Raw genomic sequence first — 26,992 nt, 5'->3', positions numbered from 1 at the left:
ATCACTAAATTTCTTGGGGAGGATTCAACATTTTGAAAAGGCAGCCAAAATAGTATATTCATTGCAAAAAGATGGAATGTTAAAGAAATTAAGGAAAAGTGTCAGCAACCATATTCTGCCTGAAGCATGAATAGTTTAAGCAAGGAAATGTCATGATTGTTATCCAAGTTGAATCAATTCTGCTTCTAACAACCAGAGTGGATCCCAGGGAGAACAAACACTGAAAGGCTTTGGTTCACAACCCCCTCCCCACACCTGTCCTTAGTGGCATGCTCAGGCCATTGACTGAGCAATTTCACCATGTACCAGGCACAGGATTTTGGAAACAAAGGGCCAGTTTTGCGTACAAACATCTCCCCCACATACTCCACCCACTCACCTGCCCTCCATGTGGATGTGCTCTGAACCAGGAAAGAGGAGGCAGCAGATGAAACCCCAAGGAAATAAGGACTAAGTTGGTCTATTTGCCATTTTGCAGTGCCTCTAGTTACTGCCCACATGCCAGTGTTCCAGTGAAAATACTGAGACCAGGCTGGAAAGAGGAAATGTTTAGTTAACCCCCATTCCATTCTATTCTCCTCAGAGTGAGGAGAAGGGGGAGAAGGGTGTGTGCAACATTCCTGCCAGCCACCTGCCAGCCACCTGCCAGCCACCTGCCAACCAGGGGGAAGGGTGCCTCCTTTCCAGAGGAGGATGTGGGATGAGTCATGCTGTGTCACAGACTGTGGGCCATGTCCCCAAGAACAGAGCACATGGAGATACAGAGCATAGCCTGGGCATGTGGTACATGTCCTAGAAGCTTTTGTTCAATCTCAATCCAATCTGAGTAGCTAGGCCCTTTGGTGCTCTATTGCGGGAACGTGGCTATCATGGTGTACAATTTTCAGGGGTCATTAGGGAGTAGTGGCCCTGTGGCAGACAAGATGAGTGAGGTGGGATTGAGAAGTCAGGGGCAGAGAGCTATGAAGACAGAGGGACAAGGGAGAAAAGACTGCCAGTTACTACCCAATACCCACCCTCCTCCCTTTCCTAAACACTTAACCTCTGTTTTTCAGCTGGGTACTAAACATTACATTTGCCGGCATGCCTTGCAGTTGAAAGTGGCCATATGACAAAGTTGTGGTCCATAGGATGTAAGTGAAACTGTTTAATGGGATTCCAGGAAGTTTCTTGAAAGGCATAGACTACTGGGAAATGTGCTTTTTGCATTTCTGCTGTACTGTTCCCCCTTCCTTAAAGATGTGATAGCTGGAGCTCCTGCAGCTATTTTGGTCCAACAAGGTGGCCTTGGAAATGAAGGCCATGCATGCACTGGAAATAACAGAATAGAAAAATGAGAACATGGACCCCAATAGGCCACCTGAGCAGCCCTGTACTGCCCCTCTGCAGTTATGTGACAAAGAAGAAAACTTCCACCTTGCTGTAATAACTGTTATCCTGTGGTATTCTGTTAGGTGTGGGGCCACAAGTAACTTTAACTAACCAAGAAATCTACTCTCCACCCTCCAGTTACCCCAAGTGAATGTGAATGGCTTACCATTTATAGTTACATGCATCAAATGTAGTGACAGTGTTTATATCATTAAATGAGTAAGGATAACTTTGTCTTAAGATTTATTTGGTTAAAACATTTATTTCTTTTCACACATGCTCATCTGGTTTGATAGTGGGTTTCTAAGAAAGGGAAAGAAGTCAACGTTCTTTCAATGCACCAGTGGTTTCCTCAAGCCCCACCAGCTACTGATGCACGGTCATAAAACAGGAACAACCTGCCTCTACTTCCCACCCTGCTAGCTCTAGAGTCCCACGGGTAAGGTCTCCCATTTGCTCATGACGCTGTCCTCTGTCCAGCGACCTGAAGCTGCCTTGAGAACTGACTTTTGCTCCTGACAGGTGTGGGGTTCAGGCCTGCTTCCCCCCTGCTCAGGTCACTATTTCTCCACATCTGACTGGCTCAGATGTATCCTTTCCATCTCCCTCTCTCTCTTGTCACACATTTGCTCCAACAAGTAGGTCTGGGGTTTTCAGTGCTTCAAGTACATTAGAACAATGTTACTGAAAGAACGCTTTCATTATATACTTGTTTTTCACCACAGACCCCTTTCCACAGAACCCAGGCTGGATTGCAAGCCCCTGTGGGTAGGTTTATACCCTATTATGCCTTGCATTCCTGGCACCCAGCATGGTGTATCAGTCCATTCTGGCTGCTATAAAAAAGTACCACAGACTGGGTGGCTTATAAACAACAAACCTTTATTTCTTGAAGTTTTGGAGGCTGGAAGTCTGAGGTCAAGGCACTGACAGACTCAATGCCAGGTGAGAGCCGGTGTCCTGATTCATACATGGAGTCTTTTTGCTCTGTCTTCACCTGGCAGAAGTGGAGGGACCTCTCTGGGGTCTCATCCCATTAAATCACAATGGGAAATAAATCTATCTTGTTTCCTTATTATATACACAGCACATAGCACAATGTCTGGGCACATATTAGAAACCCAATAAATATTTGCAGAGCAAATAAATAAATGCACACACAATGAAATTGCTGATCTGTGGCTTTAAAGCAAATCTCTGGGAACATCGCACGTAGTTAGTAGAGAGCATGTGCAGCTTGGAAGCTTTGAGGTATAAATGAGCACGTGCTTCCCCTCAGCCTATGGATTTTGATCAGTGCAGTAAGAAATCTAATTGAACATTGACCTTATGTTCCCTTCAGCCATAGATTATAAAACCTATAGAGGCTCATGCACAGTCCCTGAAGACGTTCAGAAACTTTCCCTGTTTCCTTCCATGTTGGTGCTTTGCTCTTGTGGAGCAGATTAGAAGGTGGGATGCCTGGCTTCCAGTCAAAGTTCAGACAGCATGTTATGAGCTTGTGAGTAAGCATGTGTGGTTAACTGGGCCCAGTGGTCTCATCTCATCTCTCTACAACTTAGCAATGAGGATAATGGACAAACTGCTCACAAGTTAGCAGAGATCTCAAACAGCGCAGTCCATTTGAAAATCACTTTTAAAACCCCAAAGTCTAAAATGCAAGTGTAATTTCCATTTTCTAGCCTTTCCTGTTTTTCTTGCATCCTTATCTCATATCCTCCTTTCTCCTTTGCCAGTGGTCTTCTTATTGTTCTTTGCTATGTTTCCATGGGTTTTTATGCTTTTTTAAAGATGCTGGAAAAAGCCTGTGACCCATGAGCTCCATTGGGTCTTACTTAAAAACTGAGCAAAGACCTTTGTATGAAACATATGCTCAGTGCACATCATGCCACCAGCTGGGATTCTGTAATGACCTTGGCTGGAGGCAGGTGCTTGGGTATCAAGGTAAAGACAATACTTGTCTGGGCTCAGGGGCCCCCACAAGACAACCCCTCCAGAGTTCACAGCTTTGACCTGACCACATTCTTAGCTCCATTAGGAAGCTCCCCATACATTTTATACAAAGTTGTTCACCTTCTGTCCCTATTCCTCCAATTATTTCCTTTTAAACATTACTTGAATTAATAACAATATACAATCTCTATGGGAACTTCTATACAAAGAGAAAGAAGCTAAACTATAGATTCCAAACTGTGCCAAAGAAAAACATCTAAGCATTGGGTCAAAGGAAGAGGGTGGCTCAAGTTTCTCTCAGGATACAGACTTTCATTTTCGTTAGAAACAGAACTATATTTTGAATAACAGGGCTTTATCCAACCCAGCATCTCAGTGCTGTAGCTGACTCACAGCTCAGAGAGAAGAGTTAAAAGCTGAGACAGCCGTTCTCTGCCAGCTCTCACATGCTGGATATTCCCCACGACAATAAGGAACAGTTACTATCCCAGACATTAGGCAAGTCTACATTCGGTATATCACTTAACCCCCCAAAAACAGCAAGACACATCCATACTATTATTAATGCCATTTGGCCAAGACAAAAGCTGAAGTTCAGAGATGATTAACAACATGCCAACGGTCACCAACTAGAGGTGGCATAGCTGGGATTTTCGCTAGGTTTTCTGGTCCATTTTACAGTTTTCTTTGCAGCTAATTTATACATTTATTTTGGTTTTAAGTACCACAGGAGTAAGAAGTTTATGTTGTCCACATTTCAGTAATACCCTAATTTAGGTGATGTAAATGACTCACGGGACCCATAAACATTTTTCCTCTGGAGTTTGTGTAAAGCTACCTTGATCCTTCAGCCAACGGTTCCAATCCAGTCTTGTGAGACAGGAAGTGATTTGGGCTGCTAAGCATGGGGAGAGCCCAGGGGGCCACACATTCTGCCTGGTCTGCGCCACACTGCTTGCATGTTAATCCAATAATGAATGTTCCTTAGAAATGGAAAGTCATAAGTTTTGATGGAGTTGATAATGATGATATGATGAGAGCAGGTTTGAACATCCACTTTCCAATTGTACGTATCATTTATAGAAATTGTAGAAATTTCTGTAAGAAATTTCTGGCAGAAAATTCAGAATAAACAGAAAAAAATTCCTTCTAATTGCTGCAAGCCACAGGTTACAGAACAGTGGAAGATTTGTGTTACATCTCCTTCCAGCTTTCCTTTCTAAGTCTCCAACTGACATCACACTTTAGATGCCAGAAGAACTTTGTTCACTTAATATCATATTGGTTTTTTTTCCCCATGTCACTAAAAATTATGGGAAAACATTTTTCTCCCTTTCAGTATGGCATGACGTGCCATAATTTATTGAACTACCTTTCCTGTAGTTACACATTTAGATTATTTCCTTTTTTAAAAAATGCCATGTGTAACTGTATCTATTTTTCCTTGGTACACATTCCCAGAGAAAGATGACTAGGACAGAGGGAAGGAACATTTTTAAGTGTTTGCAATTCTGCCGGCAAATGGCTCTGCAGAGAGGCTGGATCAATCTGCACTTGGCGAAGTGCACTCTCTCCCGTGGGCTGCCAGGTCTCGCCAGCATTCTGGGACTCGCCCCTGCAGCCCTCTGTGAGTGTCCACCACCGCCTCCCTGAGCATCTGCTCCCTTCACCTGAGAGCCTGTCTTCTGTCTGAATAGGTGACAGAGCTGGAGAGGGGTGTCTCCAGATCCCTTTCAGAAATCCACATCCACTCTGTAAGCACAGGATTTGAGGCCCAGGGCCCTCCCCTCTGCCTGGACTCCACTCCCCTCTCCATGCCTTGGGCACCTGCAGGATTTCCCATCCTGCACACTTGTCTTCCACCCAGGTGGACAGGGCAATGGGGATGGGGTTTAGGGTGGTACTTCCCGAGACAAGCAACCCCAAGGACATACCTCTATGGCTGTCCTATGTCCCATGCCACAGGGTGCTGCTGGACCCATCCATAATTGCCTTGTAAGCACTCCTGGCTGTGGGCACCTCCAGCACTTTGTTGTGTAAGTAGAGAGCTTCAGTTTGTCTTCCTCAGGAGACCTACTGCTTTAAAACCCCAAACTCCAGGACAGTGGTCTGTGAGTTGATTATGAGTTCCACCCAGACTCAGGCAGTTTGCAAATGTGTTCCCAAGCAGTGGGGAGCTATTGGTCAGATTTGTATTAGGATTGGAGGGGTCATGGGTATAGGCAGTGTAGAGTTGCTGCTTAGCAAGTTTCCCTTTGATCAAGGATACAGATCAGATGGCAGGACCATCTGGGATGTGGACCTTTTAAGATTCCAGCAAAGAAAGGGTTAAGCCAGCTCCTTTTCAAAGGTTTGGATTCACCAGCTGGCTTGTGATGTGAATGGAGAAAATGGTGCCTGCAGAAAATTTTATTGCAAAAGACCACAGCCTCATGGTCCCTAGGTCAGTCCTGAATTAAGGGGATAATTTCCTCTTTGAAGACGAGAGTCTTCCAGTTGGAGAAGGATGAATAGATTTGATTACACTGGTTGTCAATGTTCACATCTCTTGTTCTTAGTCCTGTGATTTTTCTAGGTCAGTAATACTATTGCCCAAATTGTAAATAAAAGCCAACTTTTAAAATATGGGACTGGATGCCAATGGCTTAATATACACTGTTCTACTGAATTATGATGATTAAGTCCATCTGAGAGGGTCTCGGAGTGAGAAGAGACAAATCAGGAAGGGGTTTTTGTTTTACGGAGGCTGAATATGTGACAAATCATTGATCAGATATAGCTGAAATCTTTTAAGACCAAGATTAACTGTCATAACATCTGAAGTGGAAGGAAATGGCACAGTGGTTAGAAGTTAACTCTATGCTGATGTTTCTTCAGTGGGGAGGGAAGGCAAAGCTAGATTTCACAGCATAAAAACAGGGTCTGGTGATGAGGACCAAGGAGGCGGCTGAACAGACTTGGCTTGTTGGAGCAGCAGGTGGGCGGGTTGGAAGTGGATGTCTGGGAGGGAATGTGCTAAGCACTGTAGGCAAATGTGTCCTCAAGACTTTGACCTGCTTATTTCTCAAAAGCCTTTACTAAATGCTTGGAAAGATAGATTGGAAAGCTGTGACAGTAAAGAAGAGAAAAAAAGAGAGGGAGAAAAATTCACCGAGGCATGTACCTCTCTCCCCTGGGTGATTGATTCCTATTACAAGTAATCATTTCATTCATCCCATCCACCTCCCCCTGACCAGCTTCCCCCAACTCCCAAATTGGCACTAGATTGCAAAGCAGAAAACAGAGAGGGCAGCTGAACAGTAGGCAATGGGTGGGCGCAGAGTGGTTTTGACCCATAGGAGCTGCCAGCTGCCTCTCATTTTGGGACCACTGCCACTGGTATTCATTGTGCAGCCCTGTTGGTAAGGACAGCATTATAGTTCTGAACTGTTTACTCAATACAATAACCTACTTCCAAAGTGAGATACTAGTTTTGCTCATATTACTTTAAGACTTAAGCTTCTGTTTGGCTCAGATCAGTATTTCCTTTGACTGAGGAGCTCCATTGACCTTGTTTATCTTTATCCTCAGTTCCCTAGGATGTAAAGTCCCCGAGGGCAGGACACCTGCATGTCTTCTTTGGTGAGGTGTTTGTTCAGGTCTTTTGCCCATTTTTTAATCTGGCTGTCGGTTTTCTTACTGTTGAGGTTTAAGAGCTGTTTGTATGTATTGAGTAACAGTCCTTTACCAGGTGTGTCTTTTGCAAATATTTTCTCCCCAGCCATGGCTCATCTTCTCATTCTCTTGACAGTGTCTTTGACAGAGCAGAAGTTTCTCATTTTAATGAAGTCCAGATTGTCAGTTATTTTTCTCATGGGTCAAATTATCAAGTATGTTTTCAATGCCTTTGGTGTTGTAACTAAAATGTCATCACCAAGTCTGAGATCGTTTAGGTTTTCTTGCATGTTATCTTTTAGGAGTTTTATAGTTTTGCATTTTACACTTAGATCTGTGATCCATTTTGCATTAATTTTTTTTTTGTGAAGGGCATAAAGTCTGTGCATAGACTTTCTTTTTTTTGCATGTGGGTGTCCAGTTGTTCCAGACCATTTTTTGAAAAGACTAGTGAGGTAGTTGGGGTTTTCTTATAGTTTTTCTGGAAGACTGGCTCCAGGTTGTTAAGGGCATGCCACCAGAGAACAGTGAGGGAAAAGGTGTTTTCTGCAGGTGAGGCTAAACAGTACTGTTTAATTATATGGCTTCTGATATCCATATAATTGGGATAAAATCTAGAACAGAGGTTTGCCAAACCTTGGAAATGACTAAAATCATTGCTTTGGACCCTACTTCTGTGTCACCATCTGCTCCAGACGTCTAAGGTCCATTCTTGTTTCAAGGTTTCATGTACTACCTACTTACAGCTCAATGACTCCAGCCACACCCAGGCTTCTTGGGCAGGTCTGGTCTTTATTTCTCATGTGGTAATGGACCATTTCCTGGTACGAAAGCACAGACTCCTGAAAAGACACTCTCTTCCGTACTCAGCTGTGTTTTTTTGTAGCAGGACAAGATTATTAGTTTTTTGTACTGCATATAGCTCTTAGCAGAGAACTTGATACATGGTTTAATAAATGCTTGTTAGTTGATTGATTGATTGGGAAAGTTTCTTGTGAAAAAGGATGAGTATCTCCTGACCTCTGAAAAAAATGTAAACAAACATGATCTTAAACACCACACTGGAAATCAGGACTTTGTGGAAGCAATTGAATCCAGGTCCTTTTTTCCTAGCAAATGCAGACCTTTGCAAATGCCAAATGTGCAACTAGGTGGCTGTCAAATAGAATGCTTTTGCTGAACTATATACAGTGTGTCTGTGTGTGTGTTTCCATGTGTGTTTGCGCATACCAAGAAATTGTTAATCCTGGCAACCATTCATGTTCTCTTTTTTCTATTGTAATGATTTCTAAATTAGTGCAGTTATCAAAGTTAAATTTGTTAACATTTAAAAATTATCTTGCTGGACACCGTTTATTTACTCACCAATATTTAATGAGCTTGGTACAGGATGGTCAACCAAACCAGCATGCACCCCATTTTCAAGACCTGTTTAAAGGATGCCTCTATTATAAAATGTCCTTGAAATGATTAATACAATTCCAAAAGAGCATTCCACAAGAAATAAGGGTTGGTGAGGATGTGGAAAAAATGGACCCCTTGTACACTGTCGTTGGTAAGGACGTAAATTGGTGTAGCCGCTATAGAGAACAGTGTGGAGGATTCTTAAAAAGTTAAAAATAGAACTGCCATATGATCCAGCAATTCCACTTCTGTATTTATCTGAAGAAAACAAAAACACTAATTCCAAAGGATCTCTACTCTCCAATACTCACCATACCATTATTTGCTATAGCCGGGATAGGGAAACAACAGAAGAGGCTACTGATGAATGGATAGAGAAGATGTGGTATATAGACAATGGAATGTTATTCACACATAAAAAAGAATGAAATCTTGCCACTTGCAGCAACATGATGGACCTTGAAGGCATTATGCTAAGTGAAACATGTCAGACAGAGAAAGACAAATACAGGATGGTCTTATTTATATGTGAAATCTAACAACAAAAACAGAACAAAACAAAGCAAAACTTCCAGAAAACCCAGCTCATGGTTACAGAGAACAGATTGTTGGCTGCCAGAGGCAAGGGGGTGGGGGTGGCAAAATGGGCAAAGGGGGTCAAAAGGTACACGCTTTCAGATATAAAATAAATAAGTCATATGGATCTAATTACAGCAAAGTGACTAGAGTCAATACTATATTGCCTATTTGAAAGTTGTACGAGAGTAAATCTTTAAAATTCTCATTGGAAGAAAAAAGTTCTGCAACTACGTGTGGTGACAGATGTAGATGTTAACTACATGTATTGTGGTGACTTTCACAATATGTACAAATATATACAAATATCACAATATATAAAAATAGCTTCAGCATACACCTGAAGCTAATATAAGGCTGCATGTCAATGATGCCTCAATTTAAAAAGAGGGAGAACATTTTAAATGTATCTTTATCCATTTAGAAAGCACATTCAACAATTAACAAAACAAAACAAAACACAGATACCATCTGGGGAGGTGGTTTTCCCTTGTTGCCCAGCCCAGCATTGTTTGTTTGGTGCTGAGCATATCCCAGGCCTGCTCAATACAATGCCTTGTTTCTTAGGGCAGATAAATGCACCACGTTTTAACAACATGCTATTGTAGCCTTAGAGATTTTCAGTTTCAACAATGTAAGTTATTTTTTTCCCCATGTAGCAAGGAACTGGATCAATAAAGTAAGGCATAATGACTTTCCCTGCTTTATTTTAGTAGGTTATCTGATACTATTTGCTTTTTTAGGCTTAGTCAATATGGATGTCTCCTGGGAGGCAGAGATGATGTCTCATCAGGAAAGCCAGTTCTCCACATCCTTGCCAGCCAGGACAAAGGATAATGGCCCATGCAGGGCATTTTTAAAGTGGTTCTCAAACAAATGATAATTCAGCCTAATATCTGTCCTAATACCTTCCTTTGCCACGGGGTAAACTGTGGTGGCCACACCTGTCCCCGGAGGCCCCTCATGCATCGGCCATCAGGTCTCGGTGTCGTGACAGGGCAATGTGGCTACGTTGCTCAACTGGGGCCCTGCAGCTCATCTCTGACAGCACAGGGACAGATTTTTCGTCAGGCACAATTAATTCTGCTGCAGTATCACACAGGAGGGAGAAAGGAATTCTCCGGCTCACAACCCATTTCCTCAGGCTGTAATACTTTTATGACATTGCGGGGACGCCATATATGTCCCTTCCACATTTCTTTAAGACAAATTTTGGAGCTGCCTGGTATGATTGAGACAATGAAATTCCATTTTCCATTTAGAATAATTACCCTCAGGTCCCGTTTCCTTGGGCTTTCTAGCATAATCCGGTGGCAGAGAGCCAAATTGGACTTTCACATCTGCCATGGCAATGGTACCTGAGACAGCTTGTCAAATGATTTCTCATCAACAATTAAAAAAAAACTGTGTCCCAAGAAGCATCAACAGTTTCTGTGTGACTTAACTCCAGGCTGTGACCACAGCCAATGCCTGGCTCTTGTGTGTGGGTAGACTGAGGCACAAGGAAATGGGCTTTTGGGAAATTATGAACTGGGTATCTATCTAGAATGCACTGGGGCTGTACCCGCTCTGGTGTGGCTGTGAAAATAACACAGAAAGTGGGGCCGCCCTAGATTCAAATCCCAGCTCCGACGTAAGTAGCCATGTGCCCTTAAACAGGTCATTTTACCTCTGTTTCCTCTTCTATAAAAAGGAAGACGTGAAATTAGTTGGACAGGGCTGTGGTGCTGAGACGTATGATTTCTGGTTTCATTTCCCACAGGACAAAGGGCATATGCATTTAAACATACTTATATGCCCAATGGAATAAAATACTTTTTCATAATGTTATAATTTACAACAGAGGAAGAATATGTGATCTGAGTAGATTTATCAGGAAAACTCTATGGGAGTCACCAATAAAATAGAGCTCTTGAAAGCTTTATCTACCAGCTGGTTCTCTTTCATGGCTTTCCCATTTGGGAAATGTCACCCTCCCTCTCTTGTTTCCTAGAAGTGAAATTTAGGGATGAAGAAAGTTGTTTTCTAAGTTCCATTTTTAGCTCTGGTGCTTCCAGTCTTTTGAGCTGCTATTTCCAAAACATTAAGCATACAGTGTTAAATTTAGTGCAGCTTCCTCTTCTCTTCAATGTTTATGAGATAGATATTCTATTCATTTGTTCTGCTCCAAAAAATCAAATTGTTTTATCCCGAAGATGAAAATTAAGCACCAGAGTCTTAGAATAAATACACTTAACTCAATTCATTTTGTTTTAAATAATATATTACTTCTCCTTATTTACACTCTGCTCTTGGTAAATTTCAAACAGCAGAATGTAATATCAATTCATTTATGACTTTTTTTCTGTATATTTCTGTATTTGCATTTCTTAACCGGGGATTTATGCATTCGGTGTTGAAAGTATAAAATGGTTTGATTCTCAGAGCAGAGTTAAAAAGACTTCATGTGTATGTTTATAGCTGTAACTGTTTATTTTCAACCTAGGAAAAAATTTCAGAGTTTTCATCCTATTTCTAAAGGAGACCGTGACTCCCAAAGGATAAGAATCACTAGTCTAGGGAGTAATTTATAGGACTTGACTTGTTGACAATAGAAAGAGTTCTTTTTTTCCACCCTCTTAGCTGATGGTAGCTAGATTACTTGAATTGAACTAAGGATTTCATTTGAACTGGTGAGGACCTAGGCTTTAAAAACACCCAAATTTCTCAACTGTCAACTTTGTAGATCAGGCTTGTACCATTCTGAGGAAATGGGGAATTCTATGCACTCTGTACTAAGTATCTCCTTGTGACCTATTTGGTGCCAAGTTAACAGGCTACATTTATGGGTCTTAAGTAAATCCTTCTGTAAAGAGCATTTATACAAGCCTGTGAATATCCTGGGGTCTGCAGTCCTTTTTAAATTGCATGTTTTTTGGGAAGATGGTTATTTGTTTCTTCTTTCCTTCTTTCCCTAGTAAAAAATTAAAATGCTACAAAACCTTCTTTGCTCTACAGTTGAACTATTAAATCAGACCACTTTACTGGGATATTTACCATTGTTTTTTTTCCCTTTTCTCCCTTCCTGTTCACTAGTTTTGAATTTTGACTGAAGTTTAAGTGTATAAAGTGTCTCTAGGAAGAATATTGGCAGACATTTTGTAAGCACAAAGATGTAATGAAATAACCCAACTTGTATAAAGTAATGCAATTTACAACCTATGCTAGGAAGTTTCCTCATCCTTTTTCCACTCTCCACAAACCGAACCATGTTAATATAGACCTTGGTAGGCATTTGAACCATATTCTTTTAAATGGACTCTAAGTGCATAGTGGGATCTAAGTAAGGAATCCATATGAAAAACATCAAAGTCATTCTGTACAAAGGATATTGGTGGAAACTCCAATTCCATTTAATGTATGTATGTACTGACCTTCTGACTGACCATCACTGTAGGAAGTGCTGAGGAAGTAAAGGCCCAAAGAGCCTGGTCCTGGGGGTGTGCAGCCTGGCTATGTAGACTGAATTTGCACGTACAACACAGCAAGGAAACCGCACATGGTATGTGCAGCCCAGTGTTGAAGCACACCCTGATTTAATTCTGCAGGAAGTTGGAAGAGGGCTGAAGTGGAGGCCTTGAGACAGTTGCAGACCAAATTCTAAAAATACACTCAGGTGAGGCCCAACAGGTGGAGAAAGCCCTGGAAACTGAGGCAGCAACATAGCTAAGGCCCTCCAGGGGACAGTGAGAACCCAAGGGAGGGAGGGAGTCAGCCTGCAGAGTGCAGGAAACAGAGTGAGGCAGGGGCCCCTGGGGGTGATGGCAACAAGGGGAGTCTCATCCTTGGTGGTGCTGCAGCTGTTCAAGAGGGAGTGGGAAGGGGATGCTTCTAGAAGTAATGAGTAGTCCCCATAAGCTCTGGTGCCTCCAGTATGAAGCAGGGCTGGTTGCACCAAGGATGCATCAAAGATCTGCGCAGGTACAATGGTAGAGGAAACAAAAAAGAGAAGATTAGAGGATGACAAAGGGAAGAGGGAGAGAGATGGTAGCAAAAGGCAAGAGCCTAGTTTCACTGGGTGCCTACTTGTGACTGGGGCTTCATACGACCAACCCAGCTTGGTGGCATTTTTGCTTTATGAAATGCTCCAGTAGGTATGATAGCTGGATAATACAACTCCTCAGAGATGTTTTGATCTGATCCTTCTAAACTGGTTTCTTTCTGCAACCGAGGGCCAGTTGGCATAGATGGACACCTTCACTCACCCCTAATCAGGAGGTGACCAATATGCATGGGATATTATTCAGCCTTTAGAAGGAAGGGGATTCTGACACATGCTATCACATGGATGAACCTTGAAGACATCACGCTAAGTGAAATAAGCCAGTAACAAAAAGACATATACTGTATGATACCATTTATATGAGGAATCTAACATCATCGCAGTCAGACATAGAAGGCAGAAGGGCAGGTGCCAGGGGTTTGGGGGTGGGGGAAATGGGGAGTTAGTGTTTAATGGGGACAGAGTTTGAGTTTTGCAAATGACAAAGTTTTAGGGATGACGGTGGGAATGGTTGTATGATATGAATGTACAGAATGCCAAGAACTGAACACATAAACATGTGTTTGGATGGCAAATGTTATGTTACACGTATTTTTACCATAATTTAAAACATTGAAACTAAAAAATGACAATAATAATAGTGAAGGTTATGATCCCAAATGCCTAATGCCGCACTAGGCCCCACCCAGCCGCAGGGCCCATCCGCAGCCTCTCGGGAATCTTCTGATTCCTGGACGAGCAGCTCATGCATGCCCTATTAGGCAGTTAATTATTTCTCTTTGATACTGGCTTTTTTATCTTTTAATACAACAGTTTTACCGTCTCTGATAATTACTCTGTCTCGATAACTCTTTTAAATCTAATGAGGCATGGCAAGCTCTACTTCACAAGGCAACACATCATTAGCTTTTTGCCTCTTGTCATCTTAGCACAATTACTGTTCCACCAGCCAGACACTAACCTGTCACTTGCCATTGGCAAAACAGTGTGAAGGGACAGCTGCAGGTCAGTGAGTGTGGTCCTTAATAACCTTGGGGGGCTGCTGGCCATCCTGTGTTACCCCGCCCACAGTCCAGGTACACATGGGCTCTCCATGTCCTAATAACAGCGTCTGGAGGCGGCGGAGGCCTCCTCTTTCTTGTCCCCTGCTTCCAGAGGATTCTAATGTTTGTCTCAAGAGACCCTGATGGAGAAGCAGTGAGCACTGGGTTTAGGCAAATGCCTTGGGTCAGTCTTGCTGAGCTGTTCACCAACTGCTTGACTTTGGGCAAATCATTTAACCTCCCTGAGCCAAGTTCTTGATCCTAAACAATGTATTTCTGAGGGTTTTCTTGCAAGTTAAATGAGTAAAATGCTCTCTGGGATACGAAGCCACATTAGCCTGGGGAAAAAGTGAGATAGTTCCCTTAGTCTGTTTGGGAAATGAGCAGGGATTTAATCAATAGAGAATCAAGATGCTATCAAACATCTGCTTCCTTGGGCTTTTTCTCTCCCCCATTACTCTATATAAACTGCCACCAACCTTTTGTGTTATTCCCAGATCATTTGGGGGAGTGCAGGACATTTATTTATTTGGCACCCACCAATGTTCTAGGCAGTGTGCACAATGGCCAGTGAGAGAGAGAGATGGTCTCTGCCCTCAGAACACTCATCTCAGAAAGTGGGTGCACTGCTCAGAGATTACAATAGCTGTGGTTTCATGCAAGAGGTGAGGTCACTTTTCACTTCTACTTGCCATTGCCCACAGTGGTGCCCAGCATGTCCACTGCAGGTCTGGTTCAAAGCCCTAAAAACACACATATGGTGACCCTTTCAGTGAACCAGTGTGATGAGAGGGTGGGGGACAGAATGGTACAGAGCTATGATTCTGAGGTTGCATGTGGGGTGGAGTGGAAAGGGCAGAAAATTCAGTACCAGAAGTCTGAGTTCTTGTTAGCACCACACTCTGGGCCAAGGTTCAGAACAGCTAACTCCTCATTAAAACAGAGATGGTGATGCCTCCCCACAGGACTTGGGAACCCAAAAGTGGACTGAAGTATCTGGAAATTGTCAATTAGTGTTGAAATATTTTTATTTATTCTGATCATTTTCTCGGGTGTGGGTCACCAAAATAATTACTTTTATAGAAAGCAATTCTATCTAATATTTTTAAAATTAAGTTTGTTCTATCTTAATAATCAAAATAGCCACAAGACACACAGATTTGTTCTGTAATTCCTGTTTACCCATTCATCAAGGGCCGGTGAATTTAGTTGTTCTATGCATTTCCAACCCAAAGAGCATGTGAAGGTAGGTGAAATGGAGAAAAGGAAGTTCACTTTTTTACTTAGAATCAGATCTTTCTGTTGTTCACACATAAGACATTTTTTCATAATATATATCTATTTATTTTCATAATATCTATCTAGTAAATATATAAAACTTTTTAAATTGTGCTTTAAGAAAACACATAACATAAGATTTACCATTTTAACCCTATTTGAGTGGAGAGTTCAGTAGTGTTAGGTATATTTATGTGGTTGTAGGTATATTTATGTGGTTGTGGAGTGTTAATATTTTTTAACTAAAAAGAAAGCTTAGACTGTGAAAAAGATAGAAATGAGATTAAAAATAACTAGAACTTGCAGCAGAGTTATGGGAATAGCTATGATTCCAAAGTTCAAGGGAAATCAAAAGAGGGAGCAGTCACTAACGCCTGCAGCTGTCCTTTCCCTAAAAGATTTTAAATAAAACAACAGACTCAAATCATTCTTACTGCCTATTCCCATTAGGTTATAAAGGGGCTGCACTTTTTCAGCTCTGCAGTGCACTTTCACACTGGAGGATGAATAGCATCTTTTACTCAGCAATAGAAAATAATTAATGCCACCTTGTAAATAATTGCACCAAATAGGTCCACAGCAGCGCTCAGGCCTCACCTGTGGCCCTTGCACCACCTTCGGATATAGCCTGGCCGTCCAAGGTCATAATCGTCCTCTGAGGTTCCCACTGAACCACTAGGCGACAGGATAGAGGCACTAATTTTGGCCCATGTCAGAAGCCCTTCCTGTGCTGTCTGTCCTCCCATATCTCCAGTGGTAATTAGGGGGAAGATGAGAATTGGCTACTTTATAAATGCATTAATTTAAAAATCTATTAGAGCCAGAGCATGTCATCTTAATAAGTGACAATGGGCTGTACTGAGTCCTTCTCTTGTATGGAGAGAGGACGTACATATAGATGATGCAAGAGAAAGTAACTCTACTACGGAGAAATGAAGTGGGAAAGGTACTGATAGCACAAAGAATATGTGCATGGATGTCATCTTCAGCCACAGAGAAGCCATTATTTCCTATTTCTGGGGTTTCCTTTGGTTTGGGCTGCCATATGACAGTAGACCACTAGATGGTGCTATCAACCTGCTTATCTAGCCTCTCCCTCTGGGTTGAGCCCAATTTGGAGACTAGAAAGCTAGAGGGCAAGATTTCCTTAGAAATAACTTACCAATTTGAAAATAAATAAAAGAAAGATCCTTCTGAGTACAGAATGCCGGTGGGGTTCCACTCTGCTAGCTGCAAGGCTCAGCTTGCCCTGAGGAAGCAGTAGACATGAGTGGATTTTGTAACCCAGCCCGGACAGTGATTTCTGCAGGTGGACAGAGGCGTTGAGGAAAGAATCTTCAGGCTCCATGGGACACCCTAAGTTTCAAAAATGCTGCTGCAGCCTGGTAAATACTCTTGCACCTACCTGTGTGCTTTCCACAGATTGCCACCGACTAGGGACTGCACAGGGGTGGCCTGGAAAGCACAGAGAGAAAGAGACGCCACCCCCGAGCCTGGGAAAGACACTGTCATCTGGCAGTCATAAAGCCGCTTGGGACCATCTGATGTCCTGTTCAGGCCATTCCTTGGTCTGAGCTCCGAGGTGTGTGGGCAGCTGGAGGCCGGCTTCCTCATCCTAGGCTGCAGCTCACTTCCCTTCTGGCTCCCTTGGTCCCCATTTTTCTCACCAGACTTGCTTTTTTTACCTGTTTAGTGATTTCTGACCAGAAAAGTCTGACACTTTCTTTCTCTCATAATTTTCCTTTTTCATTTTTCAAAGTTTCATCTAGTATACATATATTTTTTTGGTGGGGTTGGACAGGTACTAAATTTCAGATTCACAAAGGGCTGCACTAATCTTTGGTGGGCTGATTTTCCAGACCCTTCTGTTCCTACGACCACCTCTCAACCTGGAATTGGGGGCAGGAGGCCACTGGCGCTGAGGAAGAGGTGCTCCTTGGTGCCCGTCATGCTGATGAGATGCGGGGTGACAGCTCTCCTTAGATCACCCTGTGGTCTGTCTGCCTGCATTAATATAACATTCTGGTGGTGACGCCCCTCCACTCCTCAGGAAGGTACCCTGGACACATTTGGGAGGGGAATGCAGGCTCCCCACCCCCAGTCTGTGTGGCCTCCATAGACATCTGTCCGACGCCACAGATCCCTGCCCAGCTCCCCTGGGCCCACCTATTTGGGGCACCTTTACCATACTTGCCACATTTATTTGGCAGACTTGGCCTGAGGCTTCTAAAACTTATTTAGGTTGCTTTCCAAAACTGATTTTATTTTTTAAGCTGAAAAGGAAGGAAAGTTGGAGGGATGTGTACAGCCTGTGTAACCTGGGGTGGGATCAACCAGTCTAAGTAGAGTCTCTGGAAGAGTCAGTGGACTGTGTTCATGTTATTTAAGCAAAGAGGTGAGAGAAGAGAAGAGAGGAAAAAACACATACTTATGTATATGTATGCAGAGATGAATGACAGATGAGACGGATGGATGGTGGATAGATATAGATAGATAGATAGATAGATAGATAGATAGATAGATAGATAGATAGATAGATAGATAGATAGGTGACGGGGAAGCAGAGGAAGATTTTAGAGGCAGAAAATAAATATAGTGTTTATGCTACATTCTAATGGCAGAAGTCTTAGGACACCCTCCTTTGTCGCTGCATGTGTCTCCATTTCAAGGTACCCTGAAGGGGCTGGTGGAAGTTGTCCTGTGAGCCCCTCTGTGCTTCAGCCCCAGGACGCTCTGCTGGGCAGCTGGTGCTGGAGAGAAATTGGCTACTTTGATGGGAGGGCATAACTGACAGAGGTTTGGCCCTTTTATTCAGAAACTGAAATAACCAACTTGAAATCACATTAGAAAATGTTCATATAAATTTCTCTAGAGGTTGTAGACACATTCACATCCAGTGATTTATGCATCCCCATGGTCCGTATACTTGCCCTGAATGAGCATTTTAAAAATAAGAATGATTAATTAAGATCAGGTCTACCTAGCCCTTCTGCTTTTTAAAAAGGATCCCCAAACAACAGATTTGTTGTTTTATGAATTGGTTTAGATACAACGGGCTCACTTGATTACAATGCCACATGCTTCAAATATTTTTACTGAAACTGATCAGGCCCCTGGGAGAGCCTTCCTAACAGGAGAGGTTAGGCAAGGGCCCTGTGGGGAGAAAATGGAGATCGCTTCAAAGGTTTCAGTCTTTGAGATTAATAACAATAAGAAAAAGGACTGCACACGAATAGGGTCCCAGTTCAGGCCTTCCTTGTCTCCATCCTAGTCTCCAACTTCTCCTGTCTTGGTGAATCTGAAAACATGGTGGTAGGGTTCTGATTTTTCTTCTTTTCCTTCTTGTCTAATGGAAAGTTTTATGGGACCAAAGGCAGAAAGACATGCATGGAGAATCTGGTCAGATGTGGCCACTTTCAATGAGGAACTGAAGAGATCGAAAGATTGTTACCATATTCCAGGGTTTTTATTCCCCCCACCACCCCCCAGTGATAACTTGTAATCATATTGTTTTTTGCTCTTGAATATTCCAAACATATCTGAGTTGGGGATATTTTTTCTTAGTTTATAAAATAACCTCTAACACAAAATAAGTTGTTCTTATTCCTGACCACACATGAAAGTCAATGAGATAAACCTAATGTTTACCCCCAAAAAAAGAAGTACAAAACTATTGCAGAAATAGTGACTTTTCTTTAACTTTCGCTTATTTTGAAATTCATATACCTGGTTCAGGTATATGAATGTTGTCCAGATTCCTAGTTTATCCAGGGTTCTGTTGACTCATCTGAGGGTGTTTCTTAAACTCCTCATAATTTCCTCATTTTGTGAAAATGGAATGGCATTATTCCTCATGATCAGAGTTATTGTAAAAGGAAACAAAATACAAATATTGCCACTTAATTCCTCCATTGAATCATTGGGACAAACATCATAACATATAAAGAACTGTAATGTATGTTTTATGTCCATTTCATTCATTTCTAAATGTTTGCCCATGTGAATGGCACTTCTGAATGCATTTGCGAATGTCTGATACAGAACAGTGCAGTGCAGACCATAATAGTATAATCCAACTGTGGCATTGAAGGAAGGCTACGAGTTCTGTGATTTCACAGAACAAGTCATAGGAGCCCTTTTCAGATATTTTTCTGACATCTCCCTACCAGATCTTCCAGGACAGGAGCCCATTCTCAGTGCACGTAACACTCTTTCTCTAACATGCCATAGTCCTTGTAACCAAAAATAATTGAGTTTTGTTTACAAATAAATATATATATTTAATTGTCACTAATTACTATACAGCTGAAAATTGGCTGTCACTTGCAATTAGCAAGTGCTAAGTGAATCTGTAATTGATATTCCATCTGTCTTTGCCACTATGGCACTTTTTGAGCAGGAAAACCCGGTGCCATAGTGATAAGCAGTTCCTTTTCTTCACTCCTTATTTATTGGACTAATAACATCTAATAGTAAATGAACACATCCTTGGGACAACAGCTCAACCCATTTTCTTGGAAGTGCCACGCAGCATTTTGCCTTTGATCTGTGAAAATGGATGGTTCAGTGTCTTCAAACGCTTCAGGAGAGATGGAGGTGGTCAGAAATGAGCCAGGCTGGCCCAGTGGCATTTGATTCAACAGATAATGACTGGTACCTACCATGACAGACCAGATGCTGAGCTGGGTTTAAGACATACAGAAATTCATTGGTCTGTGGTTTTTGCATTTGACTTTGTGGAAAACACAGACATCTGATTGCCCTGCCCTGCTGAGGGTGAGGCCCCTTCCTCTTCTGTTTATTCCTCAGTGTAATCAGTTACTCGGCATTCTTCCCTATCAAAATGCATCTGTTCATTTGTTCATTCAACACATCTCTCCTATGTGCAGGCATTGAGCTGGGGACCAAGGATAGAGTAAGTTGCAAAACCAGACCTGGTTCCTGTTCATGTTGCTCAGACTGTAGGGGGGAGAAAAATGTTGGTCAAAGACTTGTTGTGACCAAATGTCAGATGGCACCAGGGTAAGTGCTGCGGGGAGAAGGGTGGTGGTGAGTCATGTGATGGGGGAGGGTTGGGAAGGGGGGCCTGGGGTCTGAAGGTGGACAGGCTAGAAGCAGGTGGTGTGACCAGAGCAGAAAGCACAGGATGGGAGGGAGGCACAGTAGGTACAAGACCAGAGAGGAGAGGAAAGCAGTGGCCAGACCACAGCGGTCCTGGAGGCTTTGTTATTCTGAATGGAGTGGGGCCATGCTCTGACCTGGATTCTGAAAGGCTCTCGGCTGAAGTGCAGTGATCACAGTGGGGCACGCCTTGCTGGAGGCTGAACCCTGAAGAACTCGGTCACGTGTGGGATAGCGGAGCACTCCTGCGTGACCCCGTGGGGAGTGCGTGTGTTTGTCACTTCCTGGCCAGCCCTAGTAGCTGGGACTCTCTGGACCACTCTTTACAATCCATCTTCCAGAGGAGACCAATAAGCCTGGGAATGAAGCGACTGCCAGCGGGACTCCACTAGATAATACAGATCGTGTTCATTACCCTTGTGTTGTAAGAGGCTATGAGAACATGGCAGAATGAGTCAAATGGTGAAAGAAAAGAGTACTGTGGCCTCCTAAACCTCTTCTTTCTCTGCAGACTATTCTTCCCCCTGGGTGGAGACCGCCACTTGGTTGTCTGGAAATGATGGTGGCCAGTGTTCAATGGGAAAAGACTGGATCACCTAAATGCAATGGGCTTGCCATTACAGCACCGGCTGCCAATAGAAAGCCCTGAATGCTTCAAGCCAGTGAAGGAGAAGCCACATTTCCCACGGTGACTGCTGGGTCAGCAGCCCCTGTTGCCTTTCCACCCTGGGACAGGGTTTTATATTTTGAAGTAGGTTCATATCTGTTATTCTTTGATCATCACAACAGCCCTTGAGGCTCTTCTTTTTCAGATGAAGGTATGATGATTCCTCTGCGGAGCACACGGTCCTGGAGCTGCATGCCCTCCCCTCACTTGGCTCCAGGCGGTCTTCCTCCGCGCTTCAGGACATCCTATTTGTGGTACCTCAAGGTGGTAGTGAAGTATGCCAATCGTTAATTTCGATTCACTCTCATGAAATATCTCTTAGTGGTAGACTCCAGGTGCCCTCAAATGTGCTCTGTTTTAACATTTCTCAGGCAGTCCCACAAGGGGGCACCAAGAGCTCTCTGAGTGGACCCAGTTCCCCCAGCCGTTGTTGCGATAGTTTTAGGCATTCCTTGTGCATGACCAGAACAGAAAACTTCACACTGATGAATTTTGGGGCAAAAAATGCACTTACTACAGCTTACTTGGTCAAAATACTACTTTAACCCACTGGACGGAACTGGTTTCTTCTCAGAAGCACGTGCTAAATGTAAGGGCTATTTCCCTCACACCCTTATTCTTGCCCTGTGTTAGTTCGTGGGGTATTTTCTCATAATTAGGTCCCGCTGATGTTTATCAGATCCTCCCACCTCTTAACATTCCCCCCACGCCTCACGGCATGTGGATACAGCAACCCTAAGAACTAAGGTCTAGTGATGTTCATTTAATGTTGTAAGCGCCTCTGAGGCAGGGCCCACGCCCTGTGCTTTGTGTATCCCTGCAGGCGCCGTGCAGCAGGGCCATCTTGGCACCCCCGTGAGGAGGGGGCTGTGGCCTGCACACAGCGGTCACTCAGACACCGGCCCACCAAGCCTCGGCGACACCCAGCATCATTTCCGCTGCAGTTTACTCACTGAGTCCACTGCAGGGGAGCTCCCACACACTTCAAGGCCTGGGGAAATGGAGTCTCGATGGGGCAGTGACAACATTCTGGAAGAGCATGTGGGACTAGAAATATGACTGTGTCCACTTTTGGAAGGTACAGTCGGCCTCGGAGTCTGTTGTGTGATGGTGCGCACAGCAGACGGAGGTAACAGCAGCCTGCGGAGGGGCAGATTTCCTTGTCACCATGAAACGATGTCCCCTACTCTCCAGTGCCAACCTTCCTTGTGCTCCCAGAAGGGCCGTCTCAGAGTGGGCATCCAGTGGGCATTTCTCTCTCCTCCTCAGTCATGCTATCCTACTGCCCTCCTGGCTCAGCCACACCAATCCTCACGCCTTCCCCAGATGCTCTGGTTCACAATGTTCTCTCCCTTCTTATACCACTGACTGAGCCCATACACGCCTCCTCTATTATGAGTTAATTTTCTTGTGTGTATGTTTACCCCTCAACTAGATAGTAACCCCTTGGCATTTCTTCCACTGCCTTACACAGAATGACCATTCAATCAGTGGTTCTTGGCTAAATTATGCATTCATTACATCACCATAAAGTTCATCTCCATGGGCTACATATCAACATGGAATAAAACTGCCACCCCATGACCTATTTAAAAATGTGACATCTCACGTGAGTGCTGGGATGCTCTTCAAAGACAAGAAAATAAAGGTCAGATCTGTCTTCTTGTTTTTCTGATCTTCATGCAGTCATAGCTTTGTACCTCTGGGGGTGAGAAGAACTGGATAGTTCATGATTGCTTAGAATCAAGCATAAAAAGAATGAAGACATTTATCTCTGGGGGTGGTTAAAAAAAAGGAAGGGGCTGGGAAGGGTCAGAATAAATGGAACTGAATGGGCATGCCTCACTTTGCCTCTTTGTGTGAAAGAGCAGATGGTGGGAGGGTGAAAGAAATGAGTATTTCAAGTTGCTCCAAAACTGGGAATGGATGGGCATAAAGTCATTATCAAGTCCAGTGAATCCTGGTTAGAGTTAGGGGAGTTAGATGATGGGAACTAATCTGTTTGGTACTTTAATGTCCTTCCAACAGAATACCCCAAATTGCAACCAAATATGTTACCCCTGGTGTAAAGCTTATAATTTTTTACAGGTTATTTCCATCGACTTCTTGAGGCTCTGTTATTTTCCATTGATTGAAGGCTATATATTTTTCCTAATCTGAAAAGCCCAATGGGGAGAAAATTTGTGTCTACTCTCCTCCCATCTCTTAATAGCCCTGTTCCCAGCTGCCTTCAGTCTTGTTCTTGGCAGAGGGACAGGCAGAACCCTACTCCAAGGACTTGAAGAATATACCCTGATTAGAGGTAAGATACAGACCCCAAGATGTGCTCTGGGTGATGGGCATCCTGCGGGCAAGAGGGAATGATGGCTGACCCAAGATGAACTGTGGCTGTGATGGTAGTAGAGGATCTTATTATTTATCCAAGCTTGGATAATGCAAAAATCAGTTATTTTTGGTTTACAATATGATGTGCTATTTCCATGTCAAGTTTTACTTTTCAAATTGTGTTCTGTTTAATATCACAATATCTCTGAATGGCCTAATGTGCACCCCAATTTGTGGCAGTGAAATATGCCCTGGCAGTATCTTAGGTTCAGGAGTCATGAAGTCTGTACCAGGTGTCCATTCACAGTAGAAGATATCTTTTTTTTTTTCATCCTTAGTGGGCAAATAGTGGCTACATGATTAATTAAAAGGTGAGGAAATGTTTTTTTTCCAGCACGTTAAGTGTACCTTTTTACTCCCTCCATATTTTTAAGTGAAGATCGGGGCTCAAGGAGAAGCCTCATTTTATTTTTTGCACCTTAGAGGATAAAATCCTGAGGGCAGGGACACTTAGTCTCTTAGAGAAAACTCCATGGCTTGTCAATCAACACCATGCAAATACTGGGTGCATGAATGCCGGGTGGTAGGAACTCAATAATATGTACAAAGAATAGGATGAAAGTTTCACATAAAGTCTTCTTATATAAGAACAAAATGATGTATTACATTTAGCTGAAGCCTGAAATGAAACAAGCCACGGACGGCTCTTGCTCATTCCTTTGCTTCGCATGGCTGTATCTATAGATCTGGCCCTGGGGTCTGCAATCATTCATCATCCAAAGGCCACGGAGGCATAATTCCTCTCTAGAATGAGACTGATTGTGAACATGGCTGGTACTTTGCAGTCATGTCTCAGAAACACGTGGAGGCATGGAGGGTGGGGGATTCTGTCCATACCGTTGCCATGGCGCCACGCGGTGATTTCACAACACAGCCTTCCCACATTCTGGCCAAGCCAACTTGGATGGTTTGCCCTGCGTGATGCTCCTCAGGCTGGAAAGTGATCAAGGTCGCTTCAGGATTGCAGTTCTCATTTTGTGTATGGAAGTTTAACTCTGACATGAACATGAGCACAGGCTTCAGATCTGCAAGGGGTGATCCCAGGTGGTTTGTGAGTTTGCGGGGTGTACTGGTGTTTTAGCTGCAGGATGCTTAGGTGCAGGAAGCTGTAGAAATGGGAATGAGAGCAAAAGGAGATAGTGAGCTAATGGCAAGGGCACGGGCGATGGCTAATTTTCATGGTTCCAGTATTTTAGCCTTTTCTACGAAAGAACAAAAAGGAATTCAGGAACTTAATGTAAACGTGAGTTTAAGGATGTCTTTTGGATTCTTGGCAGTGGCAGACCACCAAATTGGGGCTTATGGTTGTACAGGAGAGAGCTCCCTCCTGTCCTAAGCGTAGTGTGACCAGCATGGATATCTACAAGCAGAGAAATCCACACGTGGGCTCAGACCTCATTTTAATAAGCAATTACATGGGAGTATCAAGAATCCAGGGAAAAAGGTCACTAACTTCATTTACTCAGTACCAGGAAAAACCTTGACCTGAGCTGAGAGGGCTCCTCCTGCTGGTGGCCCTGCAGCTGCTCAGGGGCGTCTCTGAAGTTGTGTCAGGATTTCCACGCCCCTTCCACCTCCACAGCGGCGGGCGGGCTGCTCAGCAGGATTTCCTCCCCAAGTCAACCCCGCCTCACCAGTCGCCCTCAGCCCTGGCTACTTCACCATTCGTCCTAGTTACCAAAATGGAGGGGACATCTCAATATTTTTCCAAACTTGCCCAGCTGATTAAGTATGAAATAATTACATATTTGCTTTTCTTACCTTCCCTTTTAAACAGTAAAGGACAGACATTATTCTAGCCCGTGTTGGAATCCCCTAACATACCTTGTGTTTAGATAATAACTGCATGATAAATATCTGCTTAAATCACATTAATCAGGATGAATCAAATAAATGGACATACACCAAAAACATGTGGGGCCATTTCAGAATCCTTTAATCTACCAGGAATGTTTTGTTCCCCACACAGATTTTTTTCCACCCACACTCTACCTACTCTTCTCATATAATTTATAGGACAGTAATTTTGTTAATCTGTAACTGGTATTTATATAATTTCTTTTTTTAGAAACATCCTTATACATAGGTCTTTACATTGGGTATCCCATACACTATAGCGTGGTGGACACATTGTTTCATTAAAATAGCACTGTCCTGATTCATATATGTAACTTGCATTCTTAGAAACATCTTCTTTTAAATTAGAACACATAACACAAGACCTATGCTCTTAACAGATTTTTAAATGCACAATATAGTATTGTAAACTATAGGCAGCATTTATTCAACTTGCCTAACTGAAACGTTGTACCCACTGATAGGCCTAACTCCCCTTTCCTTCCACCAGCCTCTGGCAAGAACCTTCTACTCTCTGCTTCTGTGAGTTTGACCATTTTAGATTCCTCATACAAGTGGGATCATGTAGTATTTGTCTTTCTGTAACTGGCTTATTCCATTTAGTATAATGTTCTCAAAGTTCGTCCATTTTGACGCATTTTTTTTAAGGCTGAATCTTCCACTGTCTTTGTGTACCACATTCTCTCTATCCATTTATCCATTCATGGACATTCATTTTGTTGCAGAGTCTTGGCGATTGTGTACAACACTGCCATGAACATGGGAGTGCAGATACCTTTCCAAGATGCTGAATTTGGGGGTAAATACCCAGAAGTGAGATGGCTAGATCATATGATAGGGGTATTTTTAATTTTTTGAGGAACCTCCATACTGTTTTCCACCATGGCTATGCCACTTTGCAAAATCCCACTAACAGTACATGAAGGCTCCAATTTCTCCACGTCCTCACCAGCAGTTGTCTTTGTGGCTTTTAAACAATACCAATTCTAACTGGTATGAAGTGACACCTCACTGTGGTTTTGGTTTGCTTTTAAGGTCAGCAGATTGGGTTAGTAGTTTTATTCTGGCTGCTTACTGGCTCTGATGTGATCCCCTATGTACAGAGCCTGGCGTATGGTAGGGTTCAGTAAACGCGGGCACCTTTCTTCTCTGGCTACAAAGAACCTAGCAGTAAGCATTGTCGGAAGTGATGCCTGGAGCCTTGTACTGGTGCTGCCTCTGCCCCTCTGCTTAGGGGCCCTTCAGGAAATCATGTTAGTTTCTTCCTTCTGCTAAGAAGGAGTGATGGTTGGTTTTGCAAAGGAATTAGACACTATATTTACACGCACTTTGTGTCCCAGAAGAAAAAGAGTGCTGAAGACCCCAGATCATTTCTCTGCTGTTTTCAACAAAATTAATGTGTCTATTTCAGGGACTCACACTTAGCAGGGAACAGGTAAAATGCCTGAGTGAAGGAGGAAGCAAAACTCCCCGACTGCCAGTGTCCGGCTCCTTTGGGCACATGCCCAACTTTGGGGAATTCTTCCACTTCGAGTCCTGCCTCCGATGGGGAGGCTTCAGAAGGCTTTGTTTCTGGGGCCAAGTTTCAGTAAGTTGAACAAGAAAGCTCTTTGCTCCACCCTCATTTTTCTTTTTCCCCAG

The 26,992-nt window shown here is 43.2% G+C and overlaps 1 protein-coding gene and 1 long non-coding RNA gene across 9 annotated transcripts in view; one reads left to right on the top strand and one right to left on the bottom strand.

Moving 5' to 3' along the window:
• LOC108397913 (uncharacterized) overlaps positions 1 to 26,992 on the top strand; it is a 94,389-nt gene that overhangs the window by 56,830 nt on the left and 10,567 nt on the right. For 5 of the 8 annotated variants that reach the window (XR_012128124.1, XR_012128122.1, XR_012128118.1 and 2 more), the window contains 4 exons: positions 20,211 to 20,343; positions 20,954 to 22,757; positions 23,198 to 23,411; positions 24,961 to 26,939. This is a non-coding gene — a long non-coding RNA (uncharacterized lncRNA). The remainder of the gene's footprint in view (positions 1 to 20,210; positions 20,344 to 20,953; positions 22,758 to 23,197; positions 23,412 to 24,960; positions 26,940 to 26,992) is intronic. The other 3 variants (XR_012128121.1, XR_012128125.1, XR_012128120.1) reach the window with 3 other exon arrangements.
• The window catches only part of ITIH5 (inter-alpha-trypsin inhibitor heavy chain 5), an 85,838-nt gene continuing 80,958 nt past the window's right edge, over positions 22,113 to 26,992 (bottom strand). The window contains exon 15 of the mRNA XM_073229352.1: positions 22,113 to 24,600. Coding sequence (XP_073085453.1) covers positions 24,514 to 24,600 — 87 coding nt within the window. The 3' untranslated portion in view covers positions 22,113 to 24,513. The remainder of the gene's footprint in view (positions 24,601 to 26,992) is intronic.

Source organism: Manis javanica, chromosome 2 (assembly GCF_040802235.1).
Source record: "Manis javanica isolate MJ-LG chromosome 2, MJ_LKY, whole genome shotgun sequence".
NCBI lineage: Eukaryota > Metazoa > Chordata > Mammalia > Pholidota > Manidae > Manis > Manis javanica.
The sequence above is the reverse complement of the archived record's forward strand: the minus strand, read 5'-3'. Positions and strand labels throughout refer to the sequence as shown.